At 34.6% G+C, this 20,468-nt stretch overlaps 4 protein-coding genes across 4 annotated transcripts; 1 reads left to right on the plus strand and 3 right to left on the minus strand.

The window, feature by feature from the left end:
• Positions 1-1,812: 1,812 nt before the first annotated feature.
• On the minus strand, positions 1,813-5,926 carry LOC111800502 (polyphosphatidylinositol phosphatase). Its single transcript, XM_023684220.2, has 7 exons — positions 5,769-5,926; positions 5,559-5,681; positions 4,671-4,888; positions 3,567-3,710; positions 3,065-3,282; positions 2,254-2,512; positions 1,813-2,164 (listed from the first exon to the last, which is right to left on the minus strand). Exons 1-7 carry the CDS (start codon positions 5,842-5,844, stop codon positions 2,036-2,038), a joined length of 1,167 nt encoding a protein of 388 aa, XP_023539988.2. The 5' UTR covers positions 5,845-5,926; the 3' UTR covers positions 1,813-2,035.
• Positions 5,927-6,867: 941 nt separating this feature from the next.
• On the minus strand, positions 6,868-11,684 carry CRR4 (Pentatricopeptide repeat (PPR) superfamily protein). The gene is made up of 3 exons (XM_023684373.2): positions 11,681-11,684; positions 8,875-8,965; positions 6,868-8,801 (listed from the first exon to the last, which is right to left on the minus strand). Exons 1-3 carry the CDS (start codon positions 11,682-11,684, stop codon positions 6,878-6,880), a joined length of 2,019 nt encoding a protein of 672 aa, XP_023540141.2. The 3' UTR covers positions 6,868-6,877.
• A 2,309-nt stretch (positions 11,685-13,993) lies between these two features.
• LOC111801162 (uncharacterized) lies at positions 13,994-14,985 on the plus strand. Its single transcript, XM_023685157.2, has 2 exons — positions 13,994-14,154; positions 14,246-14,985. Exons 1-2 carry the CDS (start codon positions 14,095-14,097, stop codon positions 14,861-14,863), a joined length of 678 nt encoding a protein of 225 aa, XP_023540925.1. The 5' UTR covers positions 13,994-14,094; the 3' UTR covers positions 14,864-14,985.
• A 953-nt stretch (positions 14,986-15,938) lies between these two features.
• On the minus strand, positions 15,939-19,203 carry LOC111801160 (putative protein S-acyltransferase 14). Its single transcript, XM_023685156.2, has 7 exons — positions 18,708-19,203; positions 18,051-18,270; positions 17,854-17,945; positions 16,894-17,017; positions 16,731-16,816; positions 16,532-16,597; positions 15,939-16,449 (listed from the first exon to the last, which is right to left on the minus strand). Exons 1-7 carry the CDS (start codon positions 18,915-18,917, stop codon positions 16,324-16,326), a joined length of 924 nt encoding a protein of 307 aa, XP_023540924.2. The 5' UTR covers positions 18,918-19,203; the 3' UTR covers positions 15,939-16,323.
• Positions 19,204-20,468: the final 1,265 nt, after the last annotated feature.

Genomic DNA, 20,468 nt, shown 5'->3' on the forward strand with positions numbered 1-20,468 from the left:
AAGGTCTTGATTAAGTTTTGAAACATGTTTCCTTTTAGAAATAGTTAACTCGAATGCGTATAGACGAATTTGTATTTTTAACTGATAGCGGCATAGCTGGTTTTGAAACTAACATAACTTTTTTTTAGAAATAGTTAACTCAAATGTGTGTAGACATTCGTATTTTTAACCGACAGTGACAGTCATTTTATAATCTTGGTGATCTTCTTTATCTAATGAATGAGAATCCATATGCTTCAACGGGAATTAACACAAGGGTAGATTGATACAATAGAAACCTTTGGGAAAACGCTCACTTGTAACCTAGTAGATAAAATACATTACATAATCCGTTTTAGGGATTGACGACTTATCCATTTAGTGACTTTGGCACTACATGTTCCAAAAATGGGTTACTATTGGGTCGAGTGAATTCAATAATAGACGTAAGTTGGCATTCCAGCTTTCCTTCTCCTTTCAGGGCTTATGCGAGAGAGAATCCAATGTTTATTGGTCATGAATGTAATGCCAACTTTCCTTCTCCTTTCAGGGCTTATGCGAGAGAGAATCCAATGTTTATTGGTCATGAATGTCTGAATAGGATGAACCGCCTTGTGGTTTGCTTCCGAACAAAACAATTAGAATTAATGACGAGGACACCTGGTTTCCAAGGAATTTATATGTTTGATTATTATTATTATTATTATTTGATGTAGTAAATAATAACTTTTGTAGCTGGTTGACAACTCTAGCTTAGGCAACTTGTACCATCCTTACACATAATACATAATGATTTGATGTTTAAATAAAATTTAAAATATTAAAAAATCAACCCGCCAATTGGTGTTAAATTTTCATTTATTTTGGAATTTGATCTCAACCGTACAAAATGATGGGTGATGAGGACATTAGACGCATCGACGATCCAGGAAAGGGAAGGGGCAGGTGGCCCACAGGTAGTAGTACCATAGACGCGAGCACGGAGTAGAGAAATGAAGTTCCAAAAAGAGATCCCACATCGGTAAGTTCGAAAAGCAGGAAGCTAGCACTGGATATAAATACAAAGAACTTCCAAAATAGGTTGTGGAAGGGTCTAGAATCTCTGATTCTTCTTCATTAGTGGGGATTATTATTAGTTAAATACACTATACTTAAATTTATTACTGTTTTACAAATATGCCCCAAAGTGTCCCATCTCCTTAGGACTAGGGTTGTGGTTTTTCCAAGTCCTAAACGTACCTTTTTTTTACATAACCAAAAAGGTATATAGAGGTCATCATATCGAGCTAGGCAGTTCCATTAGTCCCGTGCCTGCCTTGTAGCAGTAAAAGAATTAGTCATCCACCTATGCCTCACGTGATTGTATCCTATCTTATTTGAGTTTAAATTTATTCTTGCACTCTGAACATCCGTAAGTAACATCATGAGGACTCCTTTTGAGTTCGAATTTATTCTTGCACTTCGGACATCCATAAGTAACTTCATGAGGACTCCTTTCAAGGTTAAAAAATGGTACCGGTGCATTGATCCGACTACTACAAAACCTATATATCTCCACGTTCTCAAACTCAATTCTTAATTCCTACCAAAACTTGAAATTTTGGAGATAGAAGATTGAAATAGGAGATACAGAAAAGGGTTCTCTATCATTTATCTCGCCTCAATAGAGATCTCTACATACTAAAGTTATTTCTAGATCTCAATATTTTAGCCTTATTTTAGAGCTAAAATTAAAATTGATATGTTTTATATATATATATATATATATATTTGACTTCAAAGGGCAAAAAACCTACACGAAAAGAATATCAATTCAATACAAAATTAGTCATCTAAATAATCAATCAATCTTTTCTATAGCTTCTTTTCTAGAAGAAAAAACAAATCAGTTGGGGAATTCAATAAAGAATGTAAAACTTTATAGTTAAAAAAAGAAAAGTATAATGTACAGAGCTTTTGAACAATTCATGAAGAATAATAATCTCAAGAAGAAGAAGATCCCTCAAATGGATTTGGAGGCTAACAAAAGAGAGAAAACAATAGCTCTAACCTTTGTTTAAAAATCATACTTCGTTCGGCCACTGCTTAAAATGAGGCACAACATGTCCGAGATGCTGGACGAGGATCTATAGAAGTTCCAAGATTCTAGCATAAGTCGTTTTCTTGATCCTTTGAAATGAACAACCTGCATTTTTTTGTTAAGAAAATTATGAACATTACAGCTAAACTCTACCTCGTTCTTCTAAATTGTTGATTTCTTAGGTAATATGATACCTTAACATTCATGGGCATGCCGTGGAATTGACCTGCACCCTCGGGAGGGGTCCAATTGTACAAGGCGCACGGTAAGAAAAGTACCGAAACGCCATTAATTTCTTCTATGAAGGTTTCTGGTTTGCTGAATTTCCTTGCATCGAATGAACGATTTGACCTCACAACCCATGCAAGAGCTAATTGATCTCCGAGCATTCGTGATGCTTTCATGAATTTTGAACTGTATATCTTCAGCACTTCTTGGAGAAAAGCCTTAGCTCTGCATAATAGTCTACGTTTTAAAATCGCTACAATATATGACAACTCGAACAAGACCGACTCTTCAGTAGAAACTCTGTAAACAGCTTCATCAATGGAAACATGTAATGATAGAGCCAAGACTTAAAAGCCCCACCCTTAATTTTCTTTTTACTAAAAACTATTGAACATTTGTGAAAAACTGTGAGATCCCACGTCGGTTGAGGAGGAGAACGAAATATTCTTTATAAGAGTGTGGAAATCTCTCCCTAGCAGACGCGTTTTAAAAACTTTGAGGAAAAGTCGGAAAGAAAAAGCTCAAAGAGGACAATATCTGCTAACAGTGGGCTTGGGCTGTGGGCTTGGGCTGTTACATAAACACTCCCTTGACTCTCCATTTCAATAAACTATTGAACATTTGTAAAAAAACCCTCCATTTCAATAAACTATTGAACATTTGTAAAAAAACTCTCCCTTCACACATCGGTATCGAGTCAATAAGAACTATCACACATAAATGGCTAATGAATCAATGCAAAAAAAGTAAAGCAGATATATAGTGCATAACATATACCTTAGAATTCCATCTTCAGTACCTCTCACAGCTATAAACCCTGAATTCAAAGGTTGTGCTTTGTTATTTCTGAAAGTGAGAGCCAGATGAAAATTTGGATGCTTATGAAAGATTTCTCCTAAATCACCGACCACCGCCATATCCGAGTCTGTGAAGATGTAATGATCAGTATTTTTTGGACCCCGCCGTTGCTCCGCAAGTCTTGCATCTAGAAAGCTCTGCATAATTGCATAACCAACTTCAGGAGGAAGGTATTCCCAAAATATTTTCATTTACCCCTCTAAATCAAAAATATTATCTTCTACAATCATCAGCAACAAATTGCAAGTTAGTGAAGAGATACAATGTCCATTGATTCATTGCCTTCATATTATGCGTCTTTTTGGATGTTATTATAAGTAGTAAATTATTCTGAGGAATCTTTTATAAAAAATCTTGAGGAATATACTATAAAACTCGAGTGGAAATATTCGACCTATATGTTAATGAGATATGTTCTTACCAAGTAAGACCTGATTCTTTGAAGCATCAATGTGTCTCGTGAATATTCACCCTGTATTGGATACACAGCCACTCCATCTCTGCGTATCGGTAGATCTGAAGCTGGATCGGTTAAAATTATTACATTACTCTGGGGCATTGAAACCTGCAATTTGTATGATATGATTAGACGAGAAATATTATGATAGGAAGCAAAGGGCTGGATTCTGAGTTAAATATGCTTTTTCCCGCTGTTATCCACTCCTATAAAATGTATCCTCATTGGACTCAAGGACATCAATAAGCTAAACCAATTAGGCAGTAGATTTGGTCGATCTAAATCAGCCTAGCTACTTTCGTTAAAGAGAAAGAATCTCTGATTTATACAAAAAAAACATCGAGAAAGATATTATGAGAACCAAGTTCATGTTGCATATCTTTTCTTCTTATATTTTTTTATATGTACATGGGCATAAAAAGGACAATCTTAACATGGAGTTTATACAAAAATCTATACTATTGATGCAAAAAAAAAAAAGGATCCTATCGACGAGAATAAGAGCTAATAGACTATCATCAAACTCTTTAGAAACAAAAAACGGAGAAAGGTTTTCAGCCTAGCTAACGATCAAATCACCCCGAAAGACGGCCGTCACTTCTAAAACCTGTCTGTGAGATCTCACATCGATTGGAGGGAAATGATACAAATGGTATCAGAGCCAAACACTAGGCGGTGTGCCAGCGAGGACGCTGGGTCCCCAAGAGGGGTGGATTGTGAAATCTCATATCGGTTGGAGAGGGGAACGAAGCATTCCTAATAAAGGTGTGGAAACCTCTCCCTAGGGTTTTAAAACCGTGAGGCTGATGATAATACGCAACAGGCCAAAGCGGACAATATCTGCTAGCTGTGGACTTGGACAGTTACATTGTCATATTCCTCTCAACATAGTTACTCCGTGAAACTGAAAAAAGAATTACATACCAAAGAGCTACTCCCTAACTCAAAAACTGCAGGTGAAACAAGGCCTTCTTTCATATTATTACAAGTTATAACCCATAATATCAATCTCTCTAACTTCCAACTAGCAGCCCACCAAATTTGATTGAAAAATCGGCATATGAATACCTGAATGAAGTCGATGAAGACGTTTAAAACAGCCATCGACCTCTCCACTTTATTATATGAAGCATCCCCAACTTTTACAACGTCAGTTGATCTGCTAATCACTTTAGAATCCTGAGAAGCATTATAAACAGTAAAGACAGTTACAAAGTGAACGTTGTCCCGAGTATTGGCCGAGTGAGGAGTAGTAGGGAAATGAGTGCTGTTGAGGGCTTTGGTGCCTGCAAAAATCAGAGTACATACATTCAAAACACAAAGATTCTAGGGTTTAACAAAAGCTCGAGGCAATAACAGAGCTAACATTCTAGGGTTGAACAACTGTACTTCTGTGTGTATAATTATCCACACAACGTCAATGCACAAATTATGGCACCTCGATGTCGACTCATCACATCCAAGGTTGAAGAAGGTCCCAAGGATTCGGTTGTTCACCGATTCAAGTGGTACGTGAGTTGGGTTTAGAACGTTGTGAGACAGTTCAATTCCTATCTACTGTTGATATTATAGGGAAAACTGCGAGGAGCCAACCCTAGTACGAGAGGACTGGGTTAGGCCAACCTATCGTGTACCGGTTGTTAGGACTTGGAGACGGTGTAGCGAGATCCAAATCCATTGAGCGGAAGCACATTACAAAGCTATTCATCTTATACTTGCAGTAAAAGAACAACAAAATAGCCTGAAACTAGAGCACGATTTCAAAATTCTAAAGGAAAAATCCATTCTACGAGGACGAAATCATATAATTCCATCACTTCGCTAACCAGAAGCTCAATTTCAACCAACTAATAATTGGATCGAACGCGAAGAAATCCGAATTGAAAGGGAAGAAAACTTAATGCAATTAAGTCGACATTAGAGCATGAAAAGAAGATAGGTGTGAGGAATAAGAACCTGAGCATTGCAACCGATCGGGATGGCCTTGACCGGCGGCAGGGCCAAGAATCAAATGGTCGAATTTCTTGCTTCGTTTGTTGGGCTGATCTTGCAAGGTTAGGTCACGATGCAACTCTAGAACTGAATCAGGAACTTAACGTTAGATGGATTAACAAGAAATGGCAAAAGCTTGAAGGGATATGAGAGATTCAGAGGCGAGAAACTGACAGGAGAGGAGATGAGGAAGGAAGAAGAGAAGAGGAAGAAGGAAGAGGAAACGACGCCGTTCGCTGCAAATTCTCATGGTTCTTCACAGACACCATAGACGGCGCTCCACCTTCGCTGGTTCTCCAGAATTCTCTTTAAATTTTCTTTTTTTTTTTCTTAAAGAAAAACATTTCTTTGTTCTACACTTTCGTTTAATTTCAAAATTGTAATAATTTTTTTAAATAAATATAACAATTTAATTGTTATAATTTATAATAATTTAGAACGATCCACTATGTTTGCTAATTGACATCATGGTCCATGATGTCATCAGGAACATCGAACCTCCTGATCGAAACATATATTTTAACCTTGAGCTATGATCAGGTAGGTTAGTTTTATCAATCAAAGAAGTTATGGAAAGTCGGCACGATGGTTCATGATGTTACCATGAACCTCGAACATCTTGGTTGAATTGAGCTGTGATTAGGTTAGTTTTGAGAACATAAGTTATGGAAAGTCTCGACAATCTTTACTAATGGGCACTATGGCCCCATAATGTTACCATGAACCTCGAACCTCTTGATTGAAAACATATGCTTTAACAAGTCGAGTTATGATCAAGTTGGTTTTGAAAATGGAAGATGTCGTGAAAAGTCTAAACGATCTTTGTTAATTGGCACCATGGTCCACATGATTTTACCATGAACCTCGAACCTCTTGATCGAAGAGATATATTTTAACTAGTCGAGTTATGATCATGTTGGTTTTGAAGATGTTATGGAGAGTCTTGACCATCTTCACTAATTGACACCATGGTCAATGACGTCATCATGAACCTTGTACCTCTTGATCGAGACAGACGCTAGCCAATCGAGCTATAATCAAATTGGGTTTGAAAATAAATGGTGTAGAAAGTCAAAGATTTTTTCTAACTCCGTTCTCCAAAACATTTTCTAAAGAATGGAGTCAGAGGCTTGAGCATGTCACTCGTGCCAACGACGATTCAAGTTTAAATTCATCAACTTACTCCCGAACGAGAGTAAATGTCGCACAATCATGTTAGACGGTCTCAGTGTGAATGTGAAAATTCAACAAAGGTGAAAACAAAAATGGTAAGTTCAAATGAATTATTCAGTGAGAGAACCTTTTTTTACAGTTTTACCGTCAATATCCTGCAAATTTGATGTTTCATAACCATCCAAAACAAAGTATATTTCAGTAACAAGGGGATGAGATTTATCATGAACCAAGAACTCATGAACTACTCCCTTAAGTTCAATCCAACTGCACCCAGGAATTTTAGTTAACTTCCTCTTTTTCATCATTGTTCGTACCTTGCTCGCAGCGCTCCACAGGCCGAGACGTGTGTAAATATTCGAAAGAAGAACGTACGAACTCGAGTTACAAGAATCCATCCTCATAAGTTGTTTGGCAATGGGTTCTCCAATGGTAAAATTTTCATGGTTTTGACAAGCACTAAGCAAAGTCCTCCATATGATATCATTTGGCTCAATGGGCATCTCTTCTATGAATTTCAATGCTCTTTCTATAAGCCCTGCTTTGCCAAGGATGTCAACCATGCATCCATAATGTTGTAGCTTTGGCTCTAACTTGTGTACTTTCCTCATCAACTCGAAACAAATCGTCCCCTCTTTAACCAGCCCGGCGTGCGCACAAGCATTCAACACGCCGATGAAAGTGATATCATCTGGTATCACGGAAAGCCTCTGCATCTCCATCAGCATCTCGAAGGCTAACTCACCCAAACCGTTTCTCGCCATTCCACTGATCATAGCATTCCAATGGTCTATACCCTTCTCATCGATGCCTCTGAATATCGACATGGCATTCTCGATGCTACCACATTTAGAATACATGTCAATAAGACCAACACCAACCTTCCCCATCAATGAAAAACCATTTTCTACTAAATAGCTATGCATACTCTCAGCCTTCTCGACGCGTCCCAACTGAGAAACAGCTGAAAACGCAATCACCAACGTCGTTTCTTCGGGAGATAAGTTGCTTTGTCGCTGCATCGTATAAAATATTTCTAATGCTTCTGTGTAATAACCATTCTGAGCATAGCCAGCCATCATGGCATTATAAGCAACCACATCTTTCTCAGGCATTTCATCGAACAGGTTCCTTGCAACCACAATGTCACCCAATTTCGCATAACCATCGATCATGTTAGACCAACTAATTACATCTCTTTTCGGCATTCGATCGAACAAATGATGCGCAAGTTCTATGCGCCCGGATTTAGCAAAACCACCAATAATTGTGTTCCAAGAAACCAAGTCTCTCTCAGGCATTTTCTCAAACAGTTCTAGTGCTAACTCAACTCCATCTTTCGTTTGTGCAAACCCACCAATCATTGAGTTCCAAGAGATCAAATTCTTCTCCTTCAAAGGCATAGAATCAAACAATTCACGAGCCAAATCAACCAATCCACACTTCACATAACCATCAATCATCGAGTTATAAGAAACAGAGTCCTGCATTGGCATTCTGTCGAACACCTGCCGTGCAACCTCAATTTCCCCACATCGTATATACAACGCAATCAAACAATTAAGAAGAAACAAATTCGAACCAATTTCTAACTTCATTAACAACCCATGAATCTGCTTCCCTTGCTCAACCAAACCCACCCGAGCACATGCTTTGAGAATCAAAGAAAACGAAAACTTATCAACACAAAATCCATTCTCAAGCATCATACAGAACAATACCAGAGCTCGAATGGGATCATTCCCGTGCGAATACGATTTGATTACAGCATTCCATAGAAAGGGATCATCAACAAGATGATTCCGACGAATTCTTTGAACAGCATAGCGAGTGAAGAAGACGTAGCGAGCGAATTCAACAAGCGGTCTGTGGGGGGAAGAAATTGAATTGAGAATGATTTTGGTTACGAGGGAAGAATCTTTGAACTGACCGGTTTTAATTATTCTGGCGTGGACTTGATTCACGTCGTTCTGAGTCTCGCATTTGCGAAGGAGGAGAAGGGTCGACAGAGTTGAGGGCCATAAATGGCATGAGCTTGAAGAAATAAGCATTAATTTGAGCTTTAGAGGAGAAATTTGAATCGATGAGGAATTTAACTGATACTTACTTGCAGTTGGAGCTGGAGGGAGTGGCCGTCTTCACTTCCCGCTTCCAACGGTTTTGCCAACGGCCATTCAGATTTTTGGCTTTCTTTATTACTTCCCGTTTTTTTTTTTTTTTTTCTTTTAATATGATCAAAATATATATATATATATATATATATATATATATATATTTTAAATCTAATATTATAACTAAATATAAGCTCATAAATATAAACATAAATAAATAAATAAATAAATAAATAAATATAGAGCGATAGACGTCTTTAAATGCATGAGGTTCGATACAAAATATTTAAGAGGATCCGTGTATTTCAGAATCAAGTAGTCCAACCAATAGATTTAAAAAAAAAAAAAAAATTAGAGTATAACGGTTAAACTATAAGAGTTTTTGAATTATATTTATATTGTTAAATGCACATTCGAAAATAAGTTTGAAAATTTCAAATAGCTCTTTTATCATGGAATTAATTTAAAACATGTATTTAATAATTTAAAATAACACCATAAAAATTAATTTTGAATCATTGAAAATATATTTTAGAATAATTTTAAATATAATAAAAATAATTTAAACTATTTTAAATTTTGTCAGTTTGAATTTTAAGACTATTATATTTTGGTTATTAAAGTTTCGATTTTTTTATCTCTATAAAATAAATAATTATTTTACTAAATCATAGTGACAGACATTTTAACTTTGTTTTGATTTTTTCTATTAAAAATTAAAAAAAAATCTTTAATTTTTTATTCTATTTTTAGGACACCAATATAAAATGTTTATAAAAGAGTGGATTACATTGTATCACAATAAATAAATAAATAAATAAATAAATATAACTAAAATTCAACCAAACTAAATTTGACTAATTTTTATTTTATTTTTTTTTCCAAAAAGAGACAAAAAAAAAAAAAAAAAAAAAAAAAAAAAAAAAAAAGTCAATGCATGTTTTTAACCTAAAATTAAATAAAACCAATTTTTTTTTATAACTTTGATGATTGTTTTTCAAAAAGAGAAATTTGGATAGCTTTCATTATTATTATTATTATTATTATTATTATAAAGGGAATATCTTTCCTCATTATTATTGTTATTATTGTTATTTATTGGATAACTTTGATATATATATATATTATTTATGGGACTTTTTTTTTTTCAAAAGTATTTAAATAACGAAGGTATTTAATTGGACTTATTCAAAACGTGATTATATTAATTGTAAATTTATTTATTTATTTTTAATTACATATTTTAAATATTTTCAATTATTGCCTTTGATGTCATTTTAAATAATTCATCTATCAATATTAACAAATAAAATTTTTAAAATCAATTTAATTTTTAAGCTTCTCGTTATAGATTTTTTTTTTTAAACAACTTTTGTTTGCCTCTATATATTTTATAATTTAAATTAATTTTATCTCCACTCTTAAATTTTTAATATTTTCAATAATTTTTAAAATTAGTTTTTGAGCTTAATTAGGAATAATATTTTCCATTCCATAAAATATTTTCCATTATATATATATATATATAATTTTCATCGAAATATTTTAAAAAATAAAAGAAATAAAAACGAGTACAATTACCAAAATATCCTTCGATAATGATTAATTGGAGCCCTTTTTGTCAAAATCGGCCGCGAAACGCAATCTAACAATATGGATTAAATAGACGGCATTAAGACTTGCGAATAAAAGTCAATTAAAAGTACGGCTCATTATAATTCAATCGTGACGTGGCTGCCACGCAGGATTGTGGGCCCACCATTATATATATTTTTCTTAAATCATTGTTCCGTAGAATAAACCGTCTATTATATCGAATGACGTCATATTGTTTTTTTAGAATAAAATTATATAAATATGGGATGGAGAATCAAATTAATAATTTATGAAATAAATCATAGTCTAATCACTTAAACTATGTTAATCACCCACTTAATTAAACATTGATTATCGTGTTGAAGATATTTTTTAAGATTATAAAGGATAATTAAATGAGATTAATATCATCATACTTGCATTATTAAAGTCCTAAATCGCAATTATTATTTAAAAACAAAATAAACCAAAAAACTTCTTGTACGTCTCGTCTTCTACGAAAATGTTTTTTTTTTTATAATCATTAAGAGATTAAATTGAATTAATTGGAATCGATGTGAGTGAGTTAAATTAAAATAATTAAAATTTTAGTCATTGTCGATGTAAGTATGGTCCTGTTAATGTGGTAGGACTTGTCAAACGGTGGTCAGTTCTTTCATGGCTAGTCAAGCTCGAGTTTGAGTTCGAAGAAGTAGGAGTGCACATGGGTTAAGTCGAATTGGGTTGGAGTAATTTTTTAGATTAACTCGAATTTTCAAGTGATTGGGTTGGTGACTTGAGTAACCCAAATAAAGTTTACTGCTCAGGGTCAGCTTGTCAATTAGTTCTTTTTATTATTATTATTATTATTATTATTATTATTTTAAATCTAATTTATCTACATATTACGTTAATAACTAAAATCTCATAAAACTCAAATATCAGATATTCACAAGTCACAACGGGTCGATGGCATCAGTTATAAATGTCAAATATTCTTAATCTTCATAATAATCTTAAAACTAGAGGCAGGATAGGGTTGAGTTGTAACTCTACTTTTAGATTGTTCGGGTGAACCCGCAAATCGAAACTCAACCCAACTCATAGGTTGGGTAGTCCAAGTTTGTCGAGTTTTCGGATCATATGAACACTACACCCCTACGAAGAAACTCGTTATACTGAAGATTTAACTCTAATCCCGTAATATTAATCCAAAGGTTCGTGCACCCATTTAGATCAACAAACCAGTATTACACTTTTGAATATAAAATGGGTCAGGTAATCTAGATCAGTCGAGTTCTCGAGTCATATAAACACTTCTACAAAGAATCTCGTTATATTGAAGACATAACGTCCCTAATCACACAGTATTAATCCAAAAGTTTACGCACCCGTTTAGGTCAACAAACTCGTAATTAGATATTATCCAAATTAAACGCACATTATTTGTCAATTTCATCAATGGTGGCTCCAAATTAGCCAAAATATTTTATATGAAAAAGTCTAAAGAGATAACTAAGACAACAGCTTATCAGTTGCAAAAGGCCTTATAAAATTACATAACTCAACAAATGACTCATAGATAGCAACATTTGGCTCACTAAATTCCAACCAACTTGCTTATAAATTATAACTCAAAGTCCAATGCGTTACAAATAAAACAAATCATCATACGTTATTTTAACATCTTTAGATTATAGTTCGTATTAGAAAAATACGTGGTGGGGGTGTGGCTCTTAGTTTATAGATTAGGGTCTTTTCTCGATTTACGTATATGAAAATAAAAAATCTACGAACAGCTAAAATAATGGGTTTTTTTTTAATTTATTCTCGAGCGAAAAAAACAGAACTAAAGTTGACTTGTTCTAATTATAGAAGTCGATTTGATGATTCCGATAGCTCGACGTTACGAATGTTTGATCAGTAAACGATCGGAGAAAAAAAAATTAGTCAGTAATAATTTTAATTCAAAAATAAAAATTAGGGGACATGAAATTAATTAATGTATTATAAAATTAGAGCTTATCTATTACCTTAAAAAAAACATGAAGTTGTTGGATTTGTTATTTGTTTTGTTAATAATTTTGGAACATTGTGGTTTTTTTTTTTTTTTTTTTTTTTTTTTTTTTTTTTGGGGAGGACTTTTTGGGAGTTTGGAGAACGGTTATGAGTTGTTTTGTACTGCGAAGGAGAGACATGTTTGACTTGTCCTTTGTTTTATTTTTAATTTTTTAATTTTTTAATTTTTTTTAATTTCTTTTTTGAGTTTTATTCAGAAACAAAAACAAGTTTTCAATTTTTTTTTTTTAATATTAATTTATTCTATTGGATTTATATTCCAAAAAATTTAAAGTTAATTTAGGAAACTAAGACCAAGTCTAATATTCTTATTTATTGAATGAATATTTTATTAATTATAAACGATTGAATGCCCACTTGTCACAGTGACGAACTTGTAATTGTGCGACATTCACTTACTAGCAACAAGTGAGTTAAGTCAATTCATTCTTGCGTCGCCTACGATCAAACGATGCATGTTTCGAGTCTCTGGTCCCGATTCAAGAAAAAAGTTTTAGAAAACGGGAGCAACAAGTAAGTTAAGTCAGTTCGTTTTTGCGTCGCCTACGGTCAAGCGAAGCATGTTCAAGTCTCTGGTCCCGATTCAAGAAGAAAGTTTTAGAAAACGGGAGCCGAGAGATTTCGAGAGAGAGAGAGTTTTGAGAGCAAGATTTGAGAGATTGAAATTGGTATTATATGTGATGTAAGCAAAAAAACAACCACAACGGCTTACAACATACAACTATCGGGTAGGAAAAAGTTGACTATAGTCAAAATCGAAACTATATTAATTATGATTAAAAAATATTAAATTTTTTTTTATAATTACTAACTATATTAATAAAATACATCTTTCGACCATAGTAAAAAAAAATTAAATAATGCCAAAGAACTATTTAACGATTAATTTAAGTTTAGTGTTTTAATTCAATAAATTCAAAATTTTAAGGGTATATTTGACTTGTTAAGAAAATGATTATTTTTATTTATTTATTTATTTATTTTCTCTCATTACATTGGAAAATATTTTTAATAAGTTATTTTGGATAGTTAAAAGCTTTTTTTCTTCATTATTATATATATATATATATATATATATATATATATATATATATATATATATAGATATATATATATATATATATATATTTTTTTTTTAATTATAATTTTTTAAAAGTAAATTTAGGTTGGTTTGTGGAAGAATTACGTTCAACTGACAATACCTTTTTGAAAAATAAAATTTAAATTAATTTTTTTAAAAAAATCCAAACTCGCTATATTTTTATACCGTAAAAGTCAAAATATGTCAATAAACCCTTAGCAAGAAAATTCCAACAAATAAATAAATAAATAAATAAACAAAATAAATACAATAATTTTAGGTTCATCGCCTGTAGTGCAAATGTCAACTCCCACTACCATAATTCTCTCTTTCTATATATATATATATATATATATATATATATATATATATATATATATATATATATATATATATTTATAAGTCCATAAAAAATCCCCAAACGCCATTTTTCTCTGAACCGAACGGAAAAAAAAAAAAAAAAAAAAAAAGTTGAGAAATTATGAAGCTCGTTTGGTCACCGGAGAGAGCTTCCAAAGCGTATATGGACACAGTCAAATCCGTAAGTTTATTTCGATTTTGCGTTCAATTTCTATGAAATAAAAGATTTAAATCAGATCTAATTACTTTTTTTTTTTTTTAATTTGTTGCAGTGCGAGATTTTCGGCGAATTCGGCGTCCCGGAGCTTCTCTCCGCCATGGCCGCCGGTTGGAACGCGAAGCTGATCGTCGAGACTTGGTCGGACGGCGGTCCGGTAGCCACGAGCGTCGGACTTGCAATCGCTGCAGGTCACACCGGCGGGCGGCATCTCTGCATCGTTGCAGACGAACGGGCGAGATCGAAGTACGTGAAGGCGATAAGGGAGGCTGGAGTTGAATCGCCGCTGGAAGTGGTGGTCGGAGATGTGGAGGCGTTGGCGGAGATGATAGCGGCGGTGGATTTTCTAGTAGCGGATTGTAAGGGGAAGGATTTCGTTAGGGTTTTGAGGGAAGCGAAGCCGAGTGAGAGAGGGGCAGTTTTGGTATGTAAAAATGCATGGGAACGAAACGGTAACGTCTTGGGGTTTAGATGGCAGGGAGTGCTTAGGAGAGGGACACGTGTCGTTAAGTCGGTTTTTTTGCCGGTCGGTAAAGGATTGGAAATTGCTCATATTGGAAGCCCCGGTGGCGGTGGCGGTGGTGGTGTCGGTTCGAACTCGGCGGCGAAGGGTGGCCGTTGGATCAAACGTGTCGACCTACGTTCTGGAGAGGAACACGTGTTTCGTGAATGAAGTCTTGATGGGCAAGGCAGCGTGGTAGAGACGTGAAGGAGAGGGATAGTTTTTTACTCTTTTTTTTCTATTTCTTTTTCTTTTATTAAATAAAGAAGGTTCATGAATGTAAATTACATGTATATACGATTTTGAAATAGAAACCATTAGAATCTAAACCTCTCATCTCCAACCCATATGAGATCTCATTATCCACTCTTTTGAGACGAGTGTTCTCGCTGACACACCGTCTAGTGATGTGGGATTCCACTATCCACTCTCTTGGAGGCCAGTGACCTCGCTATCCCACTTATCCACTCTCTTGTGGCCCAGTGTCCTCGCTAGTGCACCACTGGTGATGTGGGATCCTACTTATCTACTCTCTTGTGAGCCAGTGTCCTTGCTAACGCACCGCCTGAATCCCACTATCTACTATTTTATGGGCCAGTGTTCTCGTTGGGTACCGCCTGGTGATGTGGGATCCCACTATCTACTCTCTTGTGGGCCAGTGTCCTTGCTAGCAAACCGCCTAGTGACTTCGCTTGATTAGCCCGTTATATATTGCTGTCGGTCGCAATTTTATGAAGAATATTTTGTTCTCCTGTCCCTCCCTCGACCTAACACCACGTTCCCCTCAACAATAATAACACGTGTTCTAAATCCAATAAACTCATTAATTGCTTGAAATTAATAGGCGAAATAGTAGCCAGTAGGTAGCTACTGGTGAGCATGGAGGACCAGATTTGACAATTGCAGGGTCTCATTTCTTTCCCAAATTCCTTTCCGGCACCTCCTTTATAGGGGTAAACATCAGGTGGGCCAAATTTGATATAATTGTTCTTTCTGAGGGCATATTTGAAAATTTTTCTTTCCTACAATTTGGGCATATGCGCAATTTACCACTTTCGAGGCCCTTCAGGTTAAAGTACAACTTTTTCTTTTGTTCAGATTATTTTTATTTTATTTTAAATATGAATAAATAAATAAATTAGAAAATTTCTTTTTTCTATTAGATTTAAAAATGTTTTTTTTTTTTTTTTTTTTTTTTTTTTTTTTTTTTTAATTTTCCTAAGTCGAAAATCGGATCAGAACCGAATGCTGGCTCAGAGATTGTCCGGTCACCCGTGGTATCAACAACTATAGAAACAAAGGATTACAGGGAAAAGCATCTTGCACATTTGGAAACATTGCCATTTTCGCCAATTCTCGAGGTTCTCCGACCGACCGACCGACCGTCCCGAAAATATGTTATTTTAGAACAAGTATTGAGCTCAAGCTAACCCGACTACCTTAAAACCTGTTCACGTTCTGCCTGTCGATTTTCTTCATTGTTAGATGCCTCTCCCCCTCTCCCTTTCTATCGTGTGTGAGATCGAATGTTGTTGCGCTAGAATTAGGTTGAGGATCGTGTTCGGTTTGGCTGGGAACTCCATATTTCCCTTGCACGACGACTAAGTTACGTGGGTTTGCTTGAGGGCTTCCTAGAACTCTTGTGATTCTAACTCGGGCTTCGACGGGTATTCGAGACCTTGGAGTGCTGGCATTCGTCGTAAATCTTCTTCTGAATAAGCTGGGATCAACCAGTAGCGCTTGTCCATACCGAACACCTATATACGCAGTTTCAGAACATCAGATCGCTAGCGATGTACGGTTCTAACTTTTTGAAATGACTCAAAATGTTTAACGAACCTGTTCAAAGTTTCTCCTCCGACCAAGGTCGTATCGCCATTTAGGTGTCGTTTTCTTCTCATAAGCCTGGATTTAAACGTTTTCATTAGCATTTAGAAGTATCCAAATCATCCTGGTTTCAACATACGAGAAGCCGATGACGAAATTTCGGTTTTCGGATATTTCTATGTCCCAAATTAAGTGTACAAAAAGACAATACCTCAATTGTTGTAGTATTTGCAGCCACCAAAGATATGTGCATGATCAAGAACCCCATAACGCTCAATGCGAATGCCAGATTTAAGACTGAACAAATAAGCGATAGTCACGAGCTCGTAAAAAGCTAATAGTTGACGGGTTTAGAGAATGCTTGTTAAGCTTACCAAAGGTGATAAAGGTCGTGGCAAGGGTACTAGGGGTTCCGGGTATCTCTCCTTCACTGAAAAATGTGATAAAGTGCGGTAGCAACGACAAAGTCACGAGACTCGTCTCTAAAAAAGTGTACAGCTGCAAGGGAATTGAACAAAGATTAAGAAATGATAATACTAAATGTCGTCTTTCTAGATATCAAGAAAAGTCGAGATCGGTCGAAACTGAAAAATCATAATCTGAACTTAAAGAACATTTCGTTGTAATAGAAGAAAGACAGTTGTTGGATCAGACCTCACCATTTCTAGTATTTCGTATTATCGACACGTTTTACTTGAGCCAATCGCCATTTCTAGCATCGTATTTGTAACAGCTCAAGCCCACCGCTAGCAGATATTGTCCTCTATAGAACCTTTCAAGCTTCCCCTCAAGGTTTTTAAAACACGGCTGCTAAGGAGAGGTTTCCACACCTTTATAAAGAATGTTTCGTTCTCCTCTCCAACTGATGTGGGATCTTACAATCCACCCCTTCAGGGCCCAGCATCCTTGTTGGCACTCGTTCCCCTCTCCAATCAATGTGGGATCTCATAATCCTCCCCTTCGGGACCAACATCCTCGCTAGCACTCATTCCTCTCTCCAATCAATGTGGGATCTCACAATCCACCCCCCCTTTCAAGATCAAACGTCCTCGCTAGCACACTGCCCGGTATTTGGCTCTGATACCATTTGTAACAAATACGAACCTACACTAGCAGATATTGTCCGTTTTAGCCCGTTATGTATCACCGTCAACCTCACAATTCTAAAAACCTTAAGGAGAAGCCCAAAGAGGACAATATCTGCTAACAGTAGTCTCATATTTCACTAATAAAGTGCTTAGATAATGAAATAACATTGCCCAGCCATCAGAAAGAATATTTCAATGCTGAAAAAACGTAAAAATCTTTTCAAATTCCGAGTGCAATAAACATACCAGAAACAGAAGGAAGTATTTGTAATTCAAAGCTCCTACACAATTAACGACCCACACGCAGTGATGATCCATCTTCAATACGCATCGCCCACCTAAACAAAGAACAATGTAAATCTCGCATCGAAATAGTCGACAGCGCAAGACTATACAATAACTTAACATACAAATATGAAGTAACAAACAAATGCACTACTCACAAACAGAACAATGATGGCAGCGGGGTGGTTTCAAGTGATTGCATTTTCGACAATATCGTATTCTTTGATTCGATAGCTCGGGATGCAAAATACTAAACTCCATTGTATTCAACGGGTCGCCTTCTGCTCGTTCTTCATCAAAAGCAGGCCTCCAATTGGTCGGTACATAACCCGGATCAGTCAAAACAACAGAGAAGTAACTCCATAACAGCATCACCAACTGCATAACATCAAATCCTTTCATATCTCCTCAATCAAAATCTAAGAATCAAACAACTCCTTCAAATCTAATCCCTTCATTCACTAATTTCAATCCACAAAACTTAACAGAATAATGAAATATTATCAAAGATTATTCCAATTTCCACAGGAACAAGCAATTTTAGATAAGAGAATGATGAATTTGATCTTTACCACACAAATGAACACTCCAGATTAAGAAATGTTTAACTGAGAGAATTCGAGATAAATAAAGACAAATTGACGGTAAAATTTAGTCCGACAGAGATTGTAAAAATGGGGGAAAAAACGACAGAGAACAAGCCAAACAAGGCGCTATGTTATTTATAAAGCAGCACAAGAACAACAATCAGGCAATTACAAATTCCAAACAGAGAAATACAAATGAAAATTCAAACGAATTGAGGCGAAGCTTACCAAACAATGGAAGGAGATCAAAACGGCGAGAGCAATGAGAGAATCGAGGCCGCCGTCGTAGAGAGCGGGGCCATAGTTCGTCAAAACGACGGCGTAATAGGTGACACCGACAACTCCAAGAACCAAAAGGATCATGATCGAACCGAGACCTCGCAAGGCCGTACAGAACTTAAAGACGTTCCAAGCCATGGCGGGTTCAGATCTATGCATAACTCGGGAAAAAGATCCCAAATAGGTCGCCGGAAAGTTCACGAAGCCAAATCACAACGGTTCCGACGGCGATTTCCGACGGAGCCCTCGTCGTGATCTGGGAGGACCCAATAATCAGCTGGGCTCCTCCAGTTTTAGGGAAAGAAAAAAGAAAAAGGAAAATCAAAATGAAAATGGGTTGAAACTCTGACGATTTTCGTGTTTGTTCTTCAGTGTTTCGCTTTCTTGGAGACTGCAAATTTAAGAGCGAAGGGATCGAATTTAGCGTATCGCTTTCTCGGAATTTCGACGGAGGAGAAGATGGGATGGCCTTCTGGATTCCACGGCGAAAAAGTGGAGATAATAATAATAATAATAATAATAATCTTTTGCTTTCTTTTTTCTTTTTTTTTTTTAATTACACAATTAACTATAAATTTTGAAAATATTTTGAATTTAATAAAATAAAAATTATGAATTGAATTAGCATTGAAACTTTATAAACTAAAAAAATGTAGTTATCAATTAAATATAAATTATTATTAATTACCTTTAAAATATGTTTTATTTACTATTAATTTATAATATTATATAATACATAATTTTATCTAATAAAAAACAATTGAATTTAATATGAAATTTCTATTTATAGATTATCGTCGTCATTCATGACAATAAAACAGCATTTTATTCTATAAAAATAAACAAATAATAAAAAATAAATAAATAAAGCTTTTTAAAAAATAATAATAATAATAAATATTGTAGAATACATTTTTATTCCCTAATTTTGGTTAATTAATTAATTAATTAATTATGCTTTGTTTTTAATATGGGGGAGGATTGATTAAATTATTATATTTATTCTATTTTTAGTATAAAGGGCTCTAAGATATTTTAGTACTTGACTTTTGCATGAAATAAAATTTTTCATTATTATTTTTTTCTTTTATGTATTAAAAAGTTAAATTAATATAAATACTTCGTAATTTATTTAAAAAATATTCTTAAATTATCTTAAATAAAAAAAACATAAAAATATTCTTACTAAAAAAATTAAAAAATATCTTTAAAATTTTAATGATTAATACCCTTCTATTTAAACAAAAAAATTAAAAAATACTCCAATTTTAGTACTATATTTAAAAAATACTCATCAAATTTTAAAAATAGCATTAACATTCTTTACCTTCGTAGAGAAGATTAAAGAATGTTATATTATCAGTATACACATCATACAATTTTCGAGTTGATTCAACAGTATTTGTTACGCATAATCCTAATTTACCCGATTTTTTTATTACACAATCTATGATCTTAGATTCACGAGTTTTTTTTTTTTTTTTTTTTTTTTTTTTTTTTGCACTGTTCATCATGGATTAAGGACTTGTAGATAAATTTTAACGGTTAAATCATATTGTCACGTTCAAAATCGCTTCAAAACATTGTTCATCGATCTCGATAAGATCCTTTCATTTAATTCCAAGTCACAACATATTCACCGTTTAAAAAAAAATTTTAATCCAAAATAGAAGGTACGGTAATAAACCGAACTAAATTTTCCATTTTTTA

Source organism: Cucurbita pepo, chromosome 8, assembly GCF_057944985.1.
Source record: "Cucurbita pepo subsp. pepo isolate OVF chromosome 8, ASM5794498v1, whole genome shotgun sequence".
Classification (NCBI taxonomy): domain Eukaryota; kingdom Viridiplantae; phylum Streptophyta; class Magnoliopsida; order Cucurbitales; family Cucurbitaceae; genus Cucurbita; species Cucurbita pepo.

Coding starts and splice junctions, on each gene's coding strand:
- LOC111800502 (XM_023684220.2), bottom strand. CDS start 5,844: ATGAGAATTTGCAGCGAACGGCGTCGTTTCCTCTTCCTTCTTCCTCTT. Junction 3,283..3,566: donor AAAGAATCAGGTCTTACTTG/GTAAGAACATAT, acceptor GCAATTATGCAG/AGCTTTCTAGATGCAAGACT. Junction 2,165..2,253: donor GCATGCCCATGAATGTTAAG/GTATCATATTAC, acceptor AAAAAAATGCAG/GTTGTTCATTTCAAAGGATC.
- CRR4 (XM_023684373.2), bottom strand. Junction 8,802..8,874: donor CCCTCCAGCTCCAACTGCAA/GTAAGTATCAGT, acceptor TATTTCTTCAAG/CTCATGCCATTTATGGCCCT.
- LOC111801162 (XM_023685157.2), top strand. CDS start 14,095: ATGAAGCTCGTTTGGTCACCGGAGAGAGCTTCCAAAGCGTATATGGAC. Junction 14,155..14,245: donor ATATGGACACAGTCAAATCC/GTAAGTTTATTT, acceptor AATTTGTTGCAG/TGCGAGATTTTCGGCGAATT.
- LOC111801160 (XM_023685156.2), bottom strand. CDS start 18,917: ATGCATAGATCTGAACCCGCCATGGCTTGGAACGTCTTTAAGTTCTGT. Junction 17,018..17,853: donor AATACTTCCTTCTGTTTCTG/GTATGTTTATTG, acceptor ATTCCCTTGCAG/CTGTACACTTTTTTAGAGAC. Junction 16,598..16,730: donor CAAATACTACAACAATTGAG/GTATTGTCTTTT, acceptor GTTTAAATCCAG/GCTTATGAGAAGAAAACGAC.